Source organism: Trichoderma atroviride, chromosome 2 (genome assembly GCF_020647795.1).
Source record: "Trichoderma atroviride chromosome 2, complete sequence".
Taxonomy (NCBI): Eukaryota; Fungi; Ascomycota; class Sordariomycetes; order Hypocreales; family Hypocreaceae; genus Trichoderma; species Trichoderma atroviride.
The window spans coordinates 5,978,839-5,999,027 of NC_089401.1; the positions used below are offsets into that span (position 1 = coordinate 5,978,839).

At 51.4% G+C, this 20,189-nt stretch overlaps 4 protein-coding genes across 4 annotated transcripts; 3 read left to right on the forward strand and 1 right to left on the reverse strand.

Moving 5' to 3' along the window:
* Positions 1-3,621: 3,621 nt before the first annotated feature.
* On the forward strand, positions 3,622-7,542 carry TrAtP1_004825 (uncharacterized protein). The gene is made up of 4 exons (XM_066112465.1): positions 3,622-4,089; positions 4,231-5,669; positions 5,739-6,294; positions 6,344-7,542. The coding sequence occupies exons 1-4, from the start codon at positions 3,960-3,962 to the stop codon at positions 6,685-6,687; spliced, it is 2,469 nt and encodes an 822-aa protein (XP_065968550.1). The 5' UTR covers positions 3,622-3,959; the 3' UTR covers positions 6,688-7,542.
* TrAtP1_004826 (uncharacterized protein) lies at positions 7,543-9,957 on the forward strand. The gene is made up of 3 exons (XM_014084237.2): positions 7,543-8,989; positions 9,060-9,290; positions 9,347-9,957. Exons 1-3 carry the CDS (start codon positions 8,096-8,098, stop codon positions 9,623-9,625), a joined length of 1,404 nt encoding a protein of 467 aa, XP_013939712.2. The 5' UTR covers positions 7,543-8,095; the 3' UTR covers positions 9,626-9,957.
* Positions 9,958-10,087: 130 nt separating this feature from the next.
* TrAtP1_004827 (uncharacterized protein) lies at positions 10,088-11,789 on the forward strand. Its single transcript, XM_014083428.2, has 4 exons — positions 10,088-10,209; positions 10,271-10,915; positions 10,995-11,119; positions 11,205-11,789. Exons 2-4 carry the CDS (start codon positions 10,568-10,570, stop codon positions 11,479-11,481), a joined length of 750 nt encoding a protein of 249 aa, XP_013938903.2. The 5' UTR covers positions 10,088-10,209; positions 10,271-10,567; the 3' UTR covers positions 11,482-11,789.
* A 22-nt stretch (positions 11,790-11,811) lies between these two features.
* Positions 11,812-14,741, reverse strand: TrAtP1_004828 (uncharacterized protein). Its single transcript, XM_014084238.2, has 2 exons — positions 13,300-14,741; positions 11,812-13,164 (listed from the first exon to the last, which is right to left on the reverse strand). The coding sequence occupies exons 1-2, from the start codon at positions 13,962-13,964 to the stop codon at positions 12,450-12,452; spliced, it is 1,380 nt and encodes a 459-aa protein (XP_013939713.2). The 5' UTR covers positions 13,965-14,741; the 3' UTR covers positions 11,812-12,449.
* Positions 14,742-20,189: the final 5,448 nt, after the last annotated feature.

Consider the following 20,189-nt stretch of genomic DNA (forward strand, 5'->3'; position numbering starts at 1 on the left):
AATGCCAGGTACGTGGCTACTGCCTCAATGCCATCGAAACAGACAACATGAAAGTGGCAAGTACTAACTTGTGATTAGTATTGATATACTACAGTAGTAGTGCCTAGAAGAAGGGGGAATGTGGAAAGAGCAGAGAAGAAACAACAGACTTCGCCGGTAGTTGCCCATTTGTCTGTTAGGTTTGATTTTGACTTCTTAGGTCATCAATGGATGTATCCCTGCATCTCCATCTTTCCCGCAACGGTGACAGGTCGTGTTTCGTGTACCGGCAAAGTTTGCGCTTGGCCGTCCTTCTTCTTCTCTTAGCAGGTACAGGGTGCACCTAACGCAATGCAATGTCGCCATTCCTGGTGACGATGCGGTGTGGTGTTCATGTTTTTATGTGAAGAATTATCCGCCTCCAACAACTCCAACTCGGTATCATGAGCTGAGGTAATTTTCCTACCTACCTAGGCACGAAAGCCTATCCGGCACATCACATCTCATCTCCTCCGCCTCTCTTCTTCGTTCTTCACGCCTCCCCGCTAGATTCCCAGACGGCCACATTAGCGTGCCCCCCTTCCGTATTCCGGACTCCATATCCAAGTGCTATTTTGGCCAAAGAGGCAATTCGGAGTCGTAGACGAGTAAAGACGGAGCTGCAGCCATGTTAGCTGCTCACGCATGTAGATCACATGTGGCCTCATTGCTACCAACCTGGGTGCTGTATGGGCCGGTTTATTGCTATGGATGAGGTTGTGTGCTTCGTATTACTATACACTAGCTGTTGATCGTCAATCTACATCTCTGCTTCCCACAGGTGTATGTACGAAGTAGTAGCATCTCGCCAAAAAAAAAAAAAAAAAAAATGGCCGGCCCTAGTGCTGCACCGTAACCCTCCTTCAGTCCTCTGCCAGTGTATTACGGAGTAGCATCGATATGCTTGATTGCTAGGTTGATGAGCCTCTGCCGGCCTGATTCCTGATTGGCGTGTCTCTGTCGGATGGGGTCTGAAGAGAATGGAGGAACGGCCCCCTGGCCCGTCAAATTCGTACCAAAGGCGCGAGTTTTCCCCTCGTGTCTTGTCCATGTGCTACTGGCATGACCTGGCATGCAATGCGTCGTATTAGCATGAGCTTATTTGACGCCAATGTTAATACTAGTATAATTGATTTCTGTCCTGCTCTCTGTCCAATCTGTTACAAGAGTAGATAGTTGTCTTTATTCACCCGTGCCTGGAACCAGCTAGCACCCTTCTTTTGGGTCTCCTTGTTGATACTTCCAGCCCTTGGCCCAAGTCACCGCTAGTGTCTCCCCATCTCTATATCTCAACTGTTTCTGTAACGTCGAATGCCTGTGTAACAGCCGGACGCAAGCTGGCAAACGCTGCCTAATTTGAGCGTAGCCGTGGATTGCACATGTCTCGTAGAGGTAGAAAGTAGAGCAAGCAGAGCACCCGGGCAGAGTTTCACCGTGGCCGCGCCCTTTTGTGCGCTCTGCCATGTTCTTGTCCACTTGTGCCGGCCCAAGGAGAAGAGCAGGGCAGCAACGGCAGTCGGTGCAGCAACTCACTCATTTCATTTCATTACAATTCGGCCCAATATAGTTCATTTCAGTTCACCTTGCCTTGCCTTGTATTTTCTTTGCTATTGATATTATTTCTTCCCTCTCCCTGTTGACTTCCCGTAGTGGCTGTCTCGCGCACCATTCATTCCTCGCTCCATCTCCATCCCTTGGCCTCCTGTGATTCGAGGGTCTCTCTGCCAGTTTGCTACATCTACATTCCGACCCAGCATTTCTGCCCATTGCTCTCGCCTCCTCGTCCCAATGCCGCCGCTATACATCTAGGCCATCGAGCCCGCACCGTTGGGCCATCCAGTTCTCTCGTCTTCTGTTGTTCCTCCTCCTCTCTCCTTTCAAGAACTGTTTTTATCGCGCATTGGACATACAAAAAATTACATTGATTTCTGGATCCTTCTATTTAACAAGAGCGCCAGACGGGGAGCAGTTCACCATCGGACCTACTTTCTATTCACATCAACCCCATCTCAGTTAATATTTGAATCTTTCCTGTTTCCTCTCTGATTTCGAATGGTTCCCACGTTCAACCTTGGTTCTCCGTCTCTGTACATGCAGAGCACAGCCCGGACTGATTGAACTCGAGCAACGAACAAGCCTCCGCGGTGCGCCTATATTTCGAACATCAACCAAGACATACAAGTGCTACACCCCCTCGCTCCAAGCCACAACGGCATCCCTCGGAATAAGACATCTGCAGTCATTGTGGTGAGTGTCTGCCGCTCTGGAACACGCAACAACGCCTTCGGAGCCCCGCTGTCCGCGTTGACATCGCGTGGAAGAAGTTCATTTCGCACGTTTGCCATAGAGCCATATGCTGATATCCCTTGATTTAAGCGTTTCCCCCTTCACCCGTCCCCTCCCTCTTCTTCAATCCCTCTAGGTGTAATTGTCTATATGACAATTATATGCATTGTACATGCTTTAGACGCTACCGCCCCTCTCCCTGTTACCTTCTCTTGAACAAAACTCCCCTTGCCTTGAACACCTTTCGCCTGCAACGGAAAGCCAAAATAACTTTGGGCGCGCGCCCACTGCAACTCAACTTTCTCCACCGCTGACACGTATTCATCGTCGCAGTCCTACCCCGGCCAGACTACAGGCAAAGTGTCTTCGTCGTCGAAAACATACATGAGCTGCTATTCCTGCTTGGGCATTAATTTTTCCACGTCCTGCCTCGGCTCTGTCCCCGTAATCTTGACCGTCTGAGATCCATAAGACGCATTCTGGCCCTTATCTCCAAGGGAGGGCCAGCTTCCGGAAGTACTTATTGCGGCGCCATCCTACCTGCAGACGAGTGCAGCTAGACCAGCACGAGACGGCATAACAAGTGCTCACTAAAAGCTGCTAGCATCACCATCACTACCGGCATATCCAGCAACGGGCCACAGGGGTCGGAAACGCCAAAGGACCCCCAGCCGGCTATCTCGAGGCTGTGAGTAGCGGCCAGACGCCTTCCCCAGAGTGCCAGGCCCGCAACCTTTGGGCGTTCGCTGGGCGCTGATTTGCTTTGGCTGCACTGCATCGAGCTGGTCTGTTGGCACCAGCGCGAGCCTGGCAGTGGCTCTGCCGTGCATTTGCATTTGCATTTGCATCTGTAGCTGCATCGATTTGCATCCGCACCTGATTGTGGTCGCTTCGGCGGTGCACCGAGCTGGTACCACGCGGAGGAGTGCATCCGTCCGTCTTAGCGAGCAGCACAGCACAGCGCAGCACAGCACAGCACAGCACAGCAGATAAGTAGGTTGGCTGGAGCAGCAAGCAAGCAACAAGCAAGCAAGCAAGCAACGCAGACAGAGCAGTTGAGTCGAGGCGAGTCGAGTTGGGTGCCTAACCATTGGAGCCGGCAGATAAGGCGTTGACAACTCGTTGTATCATCCTCGTTGCCCTCGTTGCACACACTCCGTCTTCTCTCTCCGCGCTCTCCTCTCTCCGCTCCCCTGCCGCCTCCCGTCCGTCATTCAGCACAGAATGGCGACTGCGGTGAGTCAGCCAAAGGTTAGTTTCTAGCTGATCTCCCTCCCATCATATCATCCCCTTCCATGTCCATGTCCTTGTCCCCTTCTCCTCTCCCCCACCCGCCCCAATCCTTGCAGCGAGTGCAGCGCTGCCAAAGTGCAAACAGCACTCGAACCCAGAAGCCGCCCAGCACCACGACGTCAGAGGGGGGGGCCGCCCAAGTGTCTCAAAAGGTTGCGCCAGCCTAGCGCCAGCGGAAGGAGGCTTGATTCGCCCTTAGCGGGTCACAAAGGCCTGATCCCCACGCCTTGGCCCTCGTCCCAACCTCAGCGCTGTTTCGTCTTTTGCTCGTCCATTCTGACCGCCGCACAATCGCTAACTGTCATCTTTCGTTTTGCTTTTGCTGTCTCCAGACACGCTTGAGGGTCTATTCCAGCTTTGCCATGCCCTCTGGATCTGCCGAAAAGGCCCAGCAGCCCGTGGGCTCGGGCTTTCCCTCCAATCTCTATCCGAACAAAAATATCTGGTCGTCGCCTTTTGCCAATGCCAGAGATCGCTCTGTTGGCCCCAAAGGTGCGTGTGCCTCATCGCGGGAGACGACATGATGGGCAGCGTCGGTGTCGGCGCTCTCGTCTTCGCTTCCGCTTTGCTCCTTACCCTCTTTCCCAATCGTCTCTGTGCAAACGGGACTAACCACTTACCACAATGACGCAGAATCAGAAGAAAATCCCACCGGGTCCAGTGCCCTCCACGCAACCTCCGAGGCTGAGGGCTGGGTCTCCAACTCCAAGCCTTGGAACGCAGAGAACCCTGCCCGCTCTACTAGCAACTCGCCCGGTCGAGCGCAAAATGCAGGTCTTTCGAACCCCTCCGTCTTTTATCCAAACCACCACCCGGCAGCCATTGGTGTGAAGAAGGATTCTTCCGGCTTGGGTGGCTCCGGCAGCTTTATCGACGAGTCGGATGCCTTTGCCTTTGCCGCTGCGCAAAAGCGAGGTCCTTCAGATGGCGCCTTCATCGACCCTCTGGCAGCTTTTGCCCAGCCCCGAGATGCTAGCCTCCCACCTTCTCGACAATCCCAGGGCTCTCCAGCCTTCACCGAGCTATACCATCAGGGCAGCGGCCACACTCCCAGCAACTCGATTCATTCCACGAGACAGCTCTCCAACCACTCGTTATCATTCCCCCAAGTCGCAAACCAGCGAGCATTCAGCCTCAACCGACAAGTTGATGATGACATCTCCCTTCGAATGGCCCGTCAGATCAACCTCAACAATGGCTCGGCCGGTGGGCAGTCATTCAATCCTGCCTCTGTTCCTTTCCACTCCAACCCCGCTTCTGTGCCATGGCTGAGCGAGAGCGGCCCTTCAAGGCTCGGGAGCTTTGAATTCAGCACAGATCCTCTTCTATCACAGCTCTCTGCCGCAAGGCGCCCTTCGCTCGATCGAGTGTCGCCAGCGTCCGGCGCCGCCTACCGCCTTGACCCGGGTTCCAACTCAAGAGTTTTCGCCCCAGGCGCAGAGGCTTGGATGAGTAGACCATCCTCACGAGGTCAGAGGGCTGCCGATCATGAGCGAAGGCCCTCTGGCCAACAATTCACGGCTTCCAACTTCCCTGCACAGTACTATCCGAACCAATTCGGCTACGCTCAGATCCCTTCTCAGTATTCACCTTCGTACCCTGAGGCCTACACTTCAAACTTCCGACCAATGTTATCCAACTATGCCGTCCCATCTATCCCTGGCTATCCTCTCAACTCCATGACTCCAATCAGGCCTTCCAGAGATCAAGATCCCAGCAAGGGCATGCGTAGCGCTCTGCTCGATGAGTTCCGCGTAAATGGCAACAAGTCTAACAAGCGATACGAGCTCAGAGACATCTACAACCACGCCGTCGAGTTCAGCGGCGATCAGCATGGCTCGAGATTCATCCAACAGAAGCTGGAGACTGCTAATAGCGATGAGAAGGAGCAAATCTTCCGAGAGATTGAACCCAATGCCCTCCAGCTGATGAAGGACGTCTTTGGCAACTATGTGGTACAGAAATTTTTCGAATACGGAAGCCAACTGCAGAAGAAAATCCTGGCGGAGAAGATGAAGGGTAAAGTGGTTGACCTGTCTGTCCAGGTTTATGCTTGTCGCGTGGTTCAAAAGGTAAGCACAATCCCGCATACAATTGCCGACGTTCAATTCTGAAACCCTTGCTAATGCTTATTTCCTCAGGCTCTTGAGCACATCCTAGTCGAGCAGCAGGCCGAGCTGACCCGAGAGCTTGAGCCTGAGATCTTACGAGTAATCAAAGATCAGAATGGCAACCATGTTGTTCAGAAGATCATTGAGCTTGTCCCAAGACAGTACATCGACTTTATCATGAATGCGGTGCGCGGCCAAGTTACTCCTCTGGCATCCCACGCCTATGGCTGCCGCGTCATTCAGCGACTCCTGGAACACGGCACCGAGGAAGACAAGGCAGAAATCATGGGCGAGCTCCACGCTTCTGCCCAGATTCTGATCACTGACCAGTACGGCAACTACGTCGCCCAGCATGTCATCCAGAACGGAGAACTGGAGGATCGCGAGCGGATTATCCAGTTGGTCATGGGCCAGCTTCTCACGCTCTCCAAGCACAAATTTGCTTCCAACGTAGTAGAAAAGTGCATCGAGTTTGGCACGCCCGCACAGCGCACAACCATTCGGGAGCAGCTGACCACTGCTGGGCCAGATGGAAACAACCCCCTGCAACAGATGATGAGAGACCAGTTTGGTAACTATGTTATTCGTAAGTTTTTGATCTTCCCTTGACAAGTACATCGCTAACTCTTCAATAGAAAAGATGCTGGGTCAGCTACAAGGCGAGGAGAGAGATGCCCTAGTCGAGGAGATCAAGCCTCAATTCTACAACCTAAAGAAGAGTGGTGCTTCTCGGCAGCTCCAGGCATTGGAGAAACTCCTCGGATTGAGTGGCTCCAAGAGCGAAACATCTACTCAGTCAGACACCAACTCCGTTGCTGAGGTTCCCTCCCTGACACATGAAACCAACAGTCCTCAGAGCAACAGCCCGCCCAGCACTCACGCCAGTGCTGTCGGGGCCCCATCTAACGACACCGCAGACAAGGGCTCAAGCAAATCTATCCCTGGAGTGGCTCTACAGGTCCAAGATGTTGAGTCATAGAGCTGCTCGCTGCTTCATATATTCATTTAAGCACATTCTTTGATTCGGCTTTTAATTCTTCGAACAAATGTATTACGACAACAGAGAAAAAATTGATCCAGCGTGACAGAGACATAAATACACAACGCATTTGCCAGATGGGGGGTGCAAGTGGCAAGGAGGATGGCCCATAGACCTTTACAAATCATCCGTTCTTCTTCACTCGACGCCCCCCCTTTTTACAGCGGCCTGGATATGTGGTATTAATATTGTGCAAGTCCATTTTAACTTTATTCTTTTTATCATTATTATAATATTGCAAACAGAAGACGCATAGTGGCTTTGCCCCCTTCTAGCTGGTATACTTACGACTGCACGCGGACGGTCGTTTCTGGATATTTTGTCAGGACAAGCGAATAAGAAGCTGCGGTATATTTATTCCGGAACTTGGAATTTTGCATGGACGACGAAACACAAACTTGGGATTCACTTTTTTCTTGGGGAATGATTTGGAGTTTATTTCTCGTCGTTTTCTTTTACCATTTCTATTTTTCATTCTTTCCTACTTGTTTTTTTCTACAAAAAAATCTTCTCCGGTCTTACTTTATGCTATTTCTTCCTTTTTTACTTTTGGGGACTTATCGACTTGGTCGTTTTTCTATCTGGTCACTCCTTTTTCCAACAGATGTGAAGGAAGCGGGCAGCACTAGGCACATACGGATGGCAAGGGATGCAAATGTACTTTATCGTTAACGGTTGGGAGGCGCTGACACCTGGGGTCTGGGATTTACGTCCATAGAGGAACTGTAGAGAGTTTTTGGGGAGACTACTCATTTGTCTCACTACAGAATGAGGACCAGTTGCTGATGCCTGAGTTGTTGTGCTCGATTGTGTCTTATGAATCAATGAATATCCGTGTGAATGATTGAAAGAGTGGCTGTATTCACACGAATTGCCTCAACGTAGCGTGCCTACCAATAACAAAGAGTATACCGGTTCACATTCGTGGCACGTAAATTCCCTGTTTGCGTGAATACCGGAGCTCTATCGGAGTGTATAGATGGACCAAAACAAATACTACAGCGGATCAACTTTTTAGCGCCATTCGTCCGCCTATTTATCTGCTGCGGCACTTGTTCCGACGATAGCCACTTTTATGGCACTTGAAGCTCCAGCGTCCCACTCACTCCTTTACTCTTTACCAATGACCAGGTCTCGTTGCTTGAATTATTTCCCAAGAGGAGCATTGTGTCGCACTCGAGCGCCGCACCCGATGAATCCTCCCGACTTATAACGCGCCCAGTCAAAACCTCTCCGGCCCGGCGGGACGAATTGGGCTTTTTCTTCTCAAGCCCTTTTTTTTCCCTCCTCGCCGTTGTGGACTTACCTTTCTATTTTCTTTCTCTTCTTCCCTCTCCCTATCTAAACTATGGCTGCTGCGGGGAGACTGACGTTTTTGTATCCCCAATTGGTGCGTGCGGCCACGAGGGGCTGCGGCCCGACGCTGGGATGGGCGACGACGGTTCCGACGACGACGACGACGACAGCCGCAACGACTGTAAGATGGAATAGCTTGATTTCAAAGAGGCATGGGAAGGCTGTTGAGCCCGCCGAATGGGAGAAGCAGCAGCAGCAGCTTCACCAGCAAAAGCAGCAGGAGCAGCAAGAGCAGCAGGAGCAGCAAGAGCAGCAGGAACAGCAAGAGCAGGACGAACAGGCAAAGGCGACGCAAGACAAGACAGCGACGGATAATAGTACAACAGAGGAGGCTCCAGCCAAGGCCCAGGCCAAGTCTGACATTGGCAAACTGTTTTTCGAAAACGGAGAGAAGAAGACAAGCCAGGCCGCTACAACAGATGCCCCGGAGACCGACGCGGCGGCTTTGAACAGCCAACAGCAGGACCCCAAGCCAGCTCAGACGCAAACTGAATCAAAGCCATCAGAGCCAGCGACTGCGGAATCAGAAGTAATACCAATGGGACCTCCCAAACCGCAGACTGAATCCAGCGATTCGGCTTCGACTTCGACTGCAAGCGCCGAACCCAAGACAGACAAGCCCAAGGACACCCCGAAGATGAGCGACAGGCTGGATAGCGTCTATTACATGGGTGCCCCGGAGAGCTTGTCATCTTCGTCGACGCCGTCCATGACCCCGCCGAAATATGTTCATCATTTTGACACCTATTCCCTGGTTAAGCAGTTACATGAGGGAGGGTACTCAAGCGACCAGGCTACTACCATGATGAAGGCTGTGCGAGCTCTCCTGGCGCATAACCTGGATATGGCGCAGGAAAAGCTTGTTAGCAAGAGCGATGTAGAAAACGTAGGACCCTTTTCAGTTCTTGAAGAAGAAAGAAAGAAAGAAAGTGTTTGTCTAACTGTTTAATATGCAGGAGTCATATTTGTTCTCTGCGGCATGCTCTGAGCTGAGCGCCGAGATCAAAAACAATCGCCGCGCCCAGGATGAGCAGATTCGACAGCAGCGCACGCATTTACAGCACGAAGTCGATATCTTGACGCAGACGTTGAACCAGGAGCTGCTGACTTTGAACGATAATGTGCGAGGAGCCTTTAACGATCGAAAGATGACGGTTAGAGAGGAGCAAAAGGGGGCGGATAGTGCCGTAAGTTGCCCAAGCGACCCCCTTTTATGCAGTGGCTACTAACATTTGTTCTCCAGATCCAACAAATTACCTACAAAATCAGCATCATGCTGAGTAGCGACTCCAAATCGGAGATAGAAGGCGTGCGATGGATTCTCATCCGCCGATCCGTTGTTGGTATCCTCTTCATGGCCATTGTGACGCTGGGCACCATCCGGTATGCTACGTATGTCAGCCACAAGCGCCAGCGGGAGCAGGATCGCAAGAAGAAAGAGGAGGAAGAAGTGAGAAGAGACGGTGGCAAGAGTGATCGTACCTCTGCGCCAGATGCGGCTGCTATTTTGGCAGCAAATTGATTTTGACTTTGAAGTCTTTTTTTTTTTCTTGCCTTTACACATATATTCCATTGCATTTTCTTTTGGATTACGGACGGGATGATGGGTATGGGTGAGGTTCATGGGCTGGCCATTTTGGGTCTTGATGGGAGGGGGACATACTGGGTGGATTTTATGACTGTGTTATGAATTGAAAAACTGATACCAAAACCGCGACAAGGATGAAAGAAATATTTGAGGAAAGATTTGGGTAAATAGATGAACATGTAAAAACTCGATGGACGAGAAGAAAAGCGAGCATAGGATAGCATTGGTTTGGAGAGTATTATATCTATAGACATGGGACATGGGTCATGGCACTGGTGAGCGAGTATCGTACGATGCTCAGCTGATGTATTCTTCATTACAAATATTACTACCAAGCATTTAGAGTATGATATAAGGGCTTGTTCTGAGTTATAGGGGGCGTACAAGTGAGTTAAATGATGACGATATTAGCAACGTCCGACCTACTAGGTGCTTCAGAGATACACAGACAGCTTGGCGATTAAGGGTTTATAGTGCTTGCAGGCAGCTAAGCCGCATTGAAAGTACCAAAAACACTGGTAAATGGACCAATTCCAAAGGGGGGTCAGGAAAATATTAATCAATACATGCATATACTAGGTATTTTGATCAACTCGCCGTCACGTGCCACACAGTTTCGGACGTTCCAAGGCGCAACCCCACGTTCGCGTCTCTTTAATTGGAAAATGCGACGCGCTTAGCCTTATGACAAGCTCCCACCCTCTGTGGCATTCCAACATTCTTCATTCTTCTATTCCACCTTTGCGTTTGACTTGTTCTTTTTTTTTGTACACTACGCCAATTGTATTCCCTCCATCGATCTATACCCTTGGTATTAGTCGACTTCTTTTGCGATAAGGAGGGGAAACAAAACAAAGAAAAACGAAGCAGCATCCCATGGCGACTACGTCCCAAGCTCAAGCGCAAGCTCGAGCATCACAATCAGACACTCCCATGGAGACGGACAATGCAGCGCCAGATTCCCAAGATACCCACGCCGACGGCGACAACAACAACAACAATGGCGACGCACCACAACCAGCAGCACCACCAGCAGCGCCCGCCGTCCCCGGCCCCCGCGCAACTCGATTCCAAGAGCTCTACGCGCAAAGCCTGAAGCGCACGCTGGCCAAGCTGAAATGGGACAACTTCGCGGCCTGCTACCCGACGGTGGCGAGCAAGGCGGAGCCGGTGCTGAAGCAGGTCCAGACGCAAATGGCGGAGAAGCTGGCGGAGAAGTGCGAGGTATTGGGCCTTGAAGAATGAGGGGGAGAGACAAGGGAAGAGACGGTCTTGCTAATGTTTCCATGTTCTCAATTGCTAGAGAGAATTCGAAAGCATCCTCATCGCGAGGCAAGTTGTGCCCAAGCTCAACGACCTCGAAAGCCTCGTCGCAGACGCCACACATCGACGCATATCTTCAGCGCCTGACGCTCCTAAACCAACTCCGTACGAAAAAAAAAAAAAAAAAGCTCCATAATCCCACCACAAATTGTTGAAAGAGAGAGTTCTAACATTTTTTTTTGATTACAAGACCCCATCTCCTCCCCGCCAAAGACATCCTCTCCGCGCATCTCGCCCCGTCTCTCGCCTCCCACCAGTCCCTCCTCAACGCCAAGCTCCAGACCGCCCAATCCCACAACGCCATCCTCTACGAGCAGATCCGCAGCCAGCGCGCAGAGATTGAGGCGCTGCTCGACTCGCTCGAGGCCGCCGTCGGGGACGTCAGGGGCGCAAATGCCGCGCTGGCGCCCGTCGTGGACCAGTTGGCTGCCGAGGCGAGGGACGTGGACAAGGCTGTTTCGGAATGAAGAAAGTTTGGCGGTGGAAGTAGGCGATTTTTAGATACAACGATTTTATGCTTCTATTCGTGTGCCTATAGGACAGGTGGATTGGATAGACTACGTTTTGGTGATGTCTGTTGGATTGCAAAACGAAGAGGAGGGCAAACAAGGCTTCATTGTTTCATAGAACCTTGGGCATAAAAACGAGAAGAGGGGAGAGTGTTGGGAAATATGTTGGATTTAGAATTGGTTACATGATGATACCCCATAAATACTGTTACTCTTTAAGCATATAGATTTACACAATAACGATCAATCAGCCTTGGTTCTCTTCACGACACTGTTAAAACAAAAGTGTACTAGATATGAATCAAATGTATTGCGGTATATACAACGACGAGCGATATATGCGATAGTATGTGGCTATATCCAATATGCCAACACACGGGCACCCCTTCTTCATTCTCCGCCGCTCAATATGCAACATAGACAGAAATATACATGCCTGAAATGCATAACAAATACAAAAGAAAATAAAAACAAAACTCCGGCCCATGATGTTGTTGCCGCCCGGTAATAAATGTGCAAATGCTCATTCCTGACGCCCGTGTATGCACGTAACACAAAAACACCTTTTCCAGTAGCTCTTCATGATAGAGCTCGCGTCTTTCTCCCCCGTTCCCCCCCCGTGCTAAATTCCCATGCGGGATTTCTAGCCCTTTACAACCAGGCTATCTGTATAACTGAACAAGGCATAAAACAAAAGAGAAAACAAGGCAAGCCGATGTTGCCCAGGAATATGTAGGTGGAATAGAGGATAGTCCATATCAATATGGAGGAGGACTGTTATTGTTGATGTCGGATTGTTGGGATTGGTGTGGCCGCATAAATGCATCCTGGTGCTGAGGCAAACTTGTTCCTTCGAATCAGGCCAATGTCGTTGGGAATGCTCGTTTCCGAATTTGTTTTGACTTGGTTCAACCCCAAAGAATTTGTTAAATCCTTCTGTTTTCCGTATGAATGACTTGCCAAGGACCAAAGAAGTCTACCTCGCCATAGGCCGGCGGAAGTACGCGAACCATTCTACCTGTGCCCCAATCGACAAACCACTGCTTTCCTTTACTAATGATGTAGTTTGATTTGCGAGGGCTTCGAAACAGTAAATTACTGTAGCAGAGTTTGGCGTATAGCAGATCGTGTGCAGATGTCCACTGGTGTTCAGGGAACCATTTGCCCGTGTGTGGGTCTATAGATGGATTTGGATCTGAAGTTACGCTGAGGGGATGGAAGGGATCATTCCTGGGATCGATTCTTAGGTGGGGTCCCAAAGCTTCGCTACTCTGAGTCTCCTCTGTAGGGTGGGTTCGTGAAGGGGCAGGCGTCGGAGTAGGCAGCTGAGCAGATGGAGGTTGTCGCTCCGAAGCATCGTCAGGAGCGTCAAGAGTAACGGGGCCTTCAGCCTCCGGAGGTGGATCTTGGTGAATTTCCGGCTGGGTGCTTGGGTAGATTTCACCAGTGTGGCTGCGGTACCATCGGATTCTCTGGATTCGCGGGATAGACATGTCGCGTGGGAAATCTCGTTCGTCGATAGGGGCTGCCACATCAATAGCTGCAAACAAGCACTCGAGCCACTTGACAAAGGTGCCCAGTTCGATACAGGACAAGAGAAATTGATCTGTTTCAACTCGTACTCGAATAACATAACGACGCCTAAAGGTAGATGTGGATTAGTATGCTGAGGCTTTTTTTCTCTCCCATCCTCCTCATATCCTCCTCATATCCTAACAAACACCTCACTCTCACATGCGGGATATATGAGTTCGCTTTCATGGAGAAAGAACTCACTTTTTATAATCGGCGGCAATACCAGCATCAGCATGCAAAAGACTGTATGTCTTTTCTAATTTTGCCTTTCTAATCCAAGGCGGGTTGTCGGGACAAATGGATGGGCCATCGCGTGATTTGCCCCAGCTCCAATCCTTCTTAGTACCGTAGATGCTGAGGGCGGTTCCGTTGAGGGCGACAAAGACGGTGTGCCACTGTCGATCCTCTGCCCTTTTTGTGGTATTTTCAATCTCGTGCTTCATGTGAAATACTCCTTCGATAGCAATAGAGCTTGAATAGCTTGGCAAGTCATCGTGACTTAGACTTCGGCCCATGATACCGGGTCCACTGCTGGTCTCATCGTCTAGACCATCGCTCGACTTTGCCATCTTCAACTCCTTCCCTCTGCTCTTGAAACGGTTCAGCCAACTGCTCTTGGCTGGTAACGAGTCCTTCTCTTCAACCTCGTCCCTGCCCTCCCCTTCCCTCTCTCCTCCCCTTTCATCTGGCATCTTGGCGAGGCCGGTGTCTTCGTATGGTGGCGGTTGTGATGGACGCCGCTGCTGAGATGCTGTCATGATGTGCTGATAATGCATGTCCTCCTCCATTGATAGACGCCGCCGATTCGGCGGCGCAGACTGGATCGGTGAAAGTCCATTTTCTCCGGCCGAGCCACGGCGGTCCATGGGGACGGGCCCGGCTTATATGTCCCGGAGAACGGGAGAACAAATGCTCTGAGGCAACGCAACGGGCGCTGGCTGAGTCGGTGTGTTGACGTAGCACTGGTAATGCGATCTACCTCAAGTGGCGCGTGCGGCTCGTTACAGGGAACTCTATTCGTGCGCTGCTGACAGGAGGAGTATCCGTAGATGGATCATGACGGTTTACCTTCATAACGACCCGCCCCGGCGCATGATGAACCCGAGGGAAGATCAGAAACGTCAGGTATCCAGAAGAAAGAGGGAAACGAGGTCTCAAGAAGAGCACGGTGGGGGGGTGGACAGCGAAACGGAGAGAGAAGCAGCAAAGACGGGGCCGTGGTCGCAAGACGCTGCTGGAGCCCTGCACGGCGGCTCTTTTGTTAGTGGCGATGAGACCCTCTGCGGACAGTTGGGTGCGTAAACCTCGGGGTCGTAACAAGGCCCCGATGTATGGCGGTCTCTCAAGGTTCCAGGAAGACTCGGAAAGCTTATGGGGAGCGGGCTCTCCTGTTGCGCTGACACGCGAGGTGCTGAGCCGTGGTTGAGGAAACGTGCGGGTGGCGAGGCAGGGCTTGAGATGGAAGCCGTCCGGAGGATACAGTGGTGCAAGTATGGGTGCAGCAGCACGTTAGCGGCGACGACACAGCGGACACGGCACACATTGGCCTTCATGTAAGTCAACGCCAGGGGTTTTTGTCGTCGAAGGGGTGGTCCCAGCTCTGTGGGGATGGGCGTGGGCCGAGGGCTTGAAGTCGACTGCGATGGGATGGCGTGGATGGGACCCAAAGGCGCGCGACCGCCGCAGCGCCACGGCGATACAGAGCATCGGATTTCACTAGATCTGACGGTTAGCCGCCTCTCGAGCCAAGCCTGTTTTCTGACTACGGGCCCTTTCTGACCCAGCTGAGACGCCTTCGGGAGCCTGGCCCGGAAGAGCCGTACACAAGTCGACAAGGTGCAAGCCAGCCAACCGTTTGCTGTAATGTCTACAGGTGCTGTAGGTATTCGTTCGCTTCCCAAAGATGCGATGGCGATTGCTGCGACAATCAAAGGAGCGCGAGCATGATTGGTAATGGTGCAGAGGAGAGGCTGAGCAGCAAATTTGGCGTTTCACGAGATTGGCGAAAGGAGAAGACAGTAGCAGCAGCACCTTGATGACTTGGGAACTTGTGCCAGACACCTGCGACAGCTGCCACAAGTACAACACGACCAAGGTATCGTGTACTCACGAAGGCGGAGAATAACGCACAAACCAGCGCAGCATAAACGCTTATTTTAGGTATGAGGTACCCGCGCGCGCGACAAATGCAGAGCATGGAGCAGTCCAGACAGAGTACAGATACCTCTACAGTATAGTGGTGGGCCGTCGGGGAAAGAAGGAGTCGCCTAATACAGGTAGGGGACTGGTATTGGCAGGTACCACGTCAGCTCTTTCTTTACCTGAGCGTTGCAATTTGGCGGCCTCGGCCTGGTTCAAACTCAAGGCAGGACCGACGTGGTATCGCGCAGTTTCCATCGCAGCGGTACCAGTACAGTACCAGGGACTTGTAGAGTCAGATACAAGCACCTCGGTATTCATTAACAGCAGATGCAACATGAGAATGCCCTCATTCAAGAGTGTCTGCTGGTCACTTTGCGTATAATTCACCAAGATCCCCCCCAGCACCATCTGATAGCCTCATGGATCTATTGCTGCCAAGAAAATAATGGCCGTGCTAGAACAAGAACCCTTCTGGCCCGGCTCCCAATATATGGGACCGCTATTTCCGGGTCGACCTTTGCTGCGCGATCAAAAAGTTCCTGTCGTTGGCTCGCCCGCTTGGGCTGTATTTTACGGGGCTCGTCTCGAGCACGGACGCAGCACGGGAGTCGACTCCAAGAAAAGAAACGAATGAAAAATAAAAGAGGGTCGCATTCGTCTGGAAGAGGCGCGTTTACCACAACGCTACGAAAGTGCTCTGTGGCAGCCAAAAGTGACTGGCAAAACAGACGCTGGGCCTGACCTGTTGATATTGGGTGCGCGCTAAGCCCTGCGCGGTAGGTGCCACGCGCAGGATGTGGAGGGCGGGGTTTGGGACTCATTCAAAAGCCGGGGCCGCCTCTCACTGTCTTTTTTTCGCAGGCTTTTCGCCGCATCTCAGTGCAGGTTGAGGTACTTTGTGTTGTGCGAATCACCAAGCAGCCTGCCTATTACTCCGGCACGAGCACCGCTAGCTCATTGGCGCATCTGATTGATCTATAGGGGGGGTCTATAGGGGGGGTCTTTTCCCGCAAAAGGCCCGGCGAATCTCATGCAAGACGCGGCGTTGGCGCCTGTCGCAGGCAAAGCCAGAGCTGACCTGGAGCAGGTGGTGGTGCCAAGCAAATGGCCATTCCATGGGTGCGAAGATGAAAGCGAGCCCTGGCTCTGGGACGGCGCTGGGGCAGCGCTGGGACAGCCGCTACAGGCTGCAAGAGCTGGCAGGATGGCGCTGTTTTCCTGTACAAGTACTGTACCAGAACTGGAGGGGAGCGAGCGCCCTCTGCTTAAGCTTTTTGGTTAAATCGCTCCCGGCGGGCCGAACTAACTGCAAGACTCTCTTGCTTGCTTCCATGTACACGCTACAGCACGTCTCGTGCCTAGGACCATCAGTGCGTCGAGTACCTATACGCGCAGACTTATCTCGCAATACTCGGGTGCTAGAGCCGTGGTCGACTTTGCCTTGGGACTTACCTATTTGAGTAGTCGCCGATGGCCATCCAATGTTTGTTGCTCTTACATTAACGTTAAAGCTTGTCGTCTCTTCTTTGCAAGTGCTATGCTCTGCTCTGCTCTGCGCCTCTTCTGCTTCAATTCAACGCATCAACACTGCCGAGTATTCGTTTCCTGATTCTTCCTCAATACTACAACGGATTCCTACTTCTCTAATGAATTACACGCCATGACAGGCCTCTTCCACAGTACTTGTACATAACATACCCCCCTTCCCGACCACACCCTCCCCCCATCCTAGCCTTTCGGAACTTTTGGGCAAGGGGGGGGACCTTTGAAAGCCGCATCCTCCATTTCCAGGAGCCCTGGCTGGCGCCTTATTCCCTTTGTGGCGTCGCCGCTGGCTGCAGCTCCGGGCCCCCGCATCGCTGCCGGCTTCTTACGAGTCATATTGGTAATTGGATTTTCTTGTTAAAACCGCCATTCATCACACTCGAAACTTGCGTCTTCCAATGCTATTGGTAGGCTGGTTCTGGGCAAATTTCTCACGATGTAGCCCCCCGTGGTGCGACTGGCCTGGTGAACCTGGCCTGGTCTCTAAACAGTGCCAACTCTATGCTGTGGCTACTGTTGGGCTCAAGTTACATGTAGGCTCGTGTCCGGATGGTCGCTGCGACGCCCCTTTTGTCGTTTATTTCGCTTTTTGTATATTGATGCCCAGGCACCACATGGTATTACTATTCAAGTGTGATTTATAAGAGTAGTGCTACTGCTGCAGCTGTCACCATCGCCCGTGGCTCACAAGCTCAGCAGATTTGTCGAAACGCATCAACTGCTGAACCGGCCCTCGGCTCCGATCATAATTCCCCGATATGGATAACGTGGTTCTCAGCATCCAGCAACCGTCAAGGCTGAAGCTTGCCCGTGCATACATGCAACCAGATCCGTCTCATGCCCGGCCGTCCGATTTGCCCAAGCCACAGCACAGCGCGCGCAGCATCTATCAGGACTCCATGTACCAACATGAAGTTTCCATCCGACAGCCATTAGTCCGTTCACGGGGCTGTACACGCGTAGTTTGTTTGGCTGCGACCGATATCGCCTGGAGTTGTTCTCTAGACGTTTGAACACAACATTTGCTGCCCCAGTGGCATCGTCATCGCGTGTGTTCTTGCAAAGTTCTGAGGCGCATGGCTTGGCTTATTCGAGACATGATCGGCCATGACAAGAATTTGGTAATTTCGTCCTTCAGTCTAATTCTAGGGCCCTGTCAAAGCCAAGGCCAAGCTTGTAGTTACTCTTTGCTTGGCTTTTGCTACTCCTCTTGGCAGGCACATCGTTATCGAGATTTGTTGTATCCTTTACACGTTTACCCCATCCAAATGCGTGTAGGTTGGTGGTCAACGGCAGATACAATAGTACATGAACCAGCTCATTACTGCATAGGTACCTATGTAATAACAGCACAGCGATGGATACGACTACTGTGCCGCTGCAACATGCAAGCCTCCATCTGATACACCTGTTGTCTATATGCTGCGTGAGGGGATTCCCTGCTGACCGCACCAATCCGTCCATGCTAATGCCAAATCCCCTGCCATGGTCAAACCATATCGAGCGACGTGTGAACCAATCTGTCACTTCCGCCGGCACTTCCGCCGGCACTGGGTCTTGAGGCCGATCGTGCCATCTGATTACTGTGTGTGAAAAGTACTGTACGGCAGCAATGCTCCTGTAAACGAGTACGGGGTCTGAAGCCATTCAATCACGCAAACACGGGCTCTTACAGAACCAGACATGGCACTAAAACTCCGTATTCTAGGCAGCGATTGACTAGCAACGCACATCCTCATCTGCTGGAACATCTGCCGTGCTTTGTGGAGAAGATGATGGGTAGCTGCGCCTGATTTTGATCCTCCGTTGCTCTCGTTTTCCTCGGATAGCTTTTGTTTTCTTCTGGAAGTTCACACCCCTCCCCTCTTTTTTTTTTTTTTTGTCTCTTGCTCTCTCTTTCTCCACCGTTCGAGTGTAAGCGTTGGCGATCATGTCTTCGTTTTGGTGAAATTGAAATCACAAGAGTCATGGCCATGCATTCTATCCCTAGTAATTTTTTATGCTCATTTCAAGTCCAAAGGCCAGCCATAGTGTGCTATTTTGAGGCTTTTTGCCGGGTTGGCTTAGTGCCGAAAGCCGCTCAGCTTGATATGCCCTAACACGACGACTGCGTTGGGCGCCACTTGGACTACTTGTACTAGGTAAGAAGGAAGAAACAGAAGAAGAAAAAGAAGAAGAAGAAAAAAAATACCATTGGACACATGCTGACGATTACAATGTCGTTTCACGTAATGGGTGGCTATGCTATCTACAGTACTATACGGCACAACATGTACATATACTGGAGTGCTCGGGGAGAAAAGACACGAGGCCGAGCGCTGGGCTGGAAAAGAACTTTTGCACACGGGCAGGATCCCAGTCGCTGGCACTAACAAGCCATTCGCCAGCTGAGGAACCAAAGGGCATCTTCGTCTGTGTGACGCATACGCCGAAGGGCCATGCTTGGCAGCCATTGGCCAAAACCCATCACGATGCCGTTTGACTTCAATGTTACTCTCCACCAAGATATCCGGGTTCCTTTGCTCTGCGGCTCACCATGAGCCTATGGGCTTGCTGAAACGCACCATGGCCGAAGCTCTTTTCTTCGACGATGCGGATGCTGCGGCCGTCTGGAGTCCGTTCTGAAGGCCTTGTACTTGTAAGCAGAAAGCCATTTACAAAAGAGCCTGGTTGTACGGAGCCCGAGATGGGTCTGTGCTCCTGGAAGGAATCTTGTATAGGTACGCAGCAGGATTGACAATATCAACAATGTGCTTTATTTGGATGAGACCAAGGCAGTCATCGTGCCGGGTCATCGGCCAACCGCAGTTTACTTGATCGAGCATGATATACTTGTACAGCATTGCTATTGGACTTTTAGTATAAAGTACATGTAATCATGCTCGCCAAGCAGGCCAGGCGTCTTGACTATCCGTACTCGAATCTGTACTGGACTTTTGAGCGCATATGCATCCTGAGCTTGCTTCTCACCTGCATCCCAATGAGATGGCATAGTAGCATTACGAGCATATTCTATGACTTATAGCCCATTGCCAAGAATTTTGGCTCTCAACTTCAAAAGTACTTGCAACCTGGTAGATGCAGTATAATCAATCAGGCGGCGAAACGGCCTCTCCGATGCTACGTCTCCATTGCCTTGCCTGGCTTCGGGACATCGCACGTGTAGACAGTCGCCAGATTTCGAGTACGTAAAAGATTGAGCTGAAGCAATAGCACCAACGGATGGGGCCGTGCGCCTCGGCGGAACTTTTTTTTTTTTTGTCTTTTCTTTTTCCCTTCTTCCGTATCCTTCTATTGAAGCTTCTTTTGCCACCCAGCAAGCCACCAAAGCGGCATCTTAAATGGTTATTTGTACTCTTGACCTGTATTACAGCAAGTACCACATGATAATGGCCAGATACGGA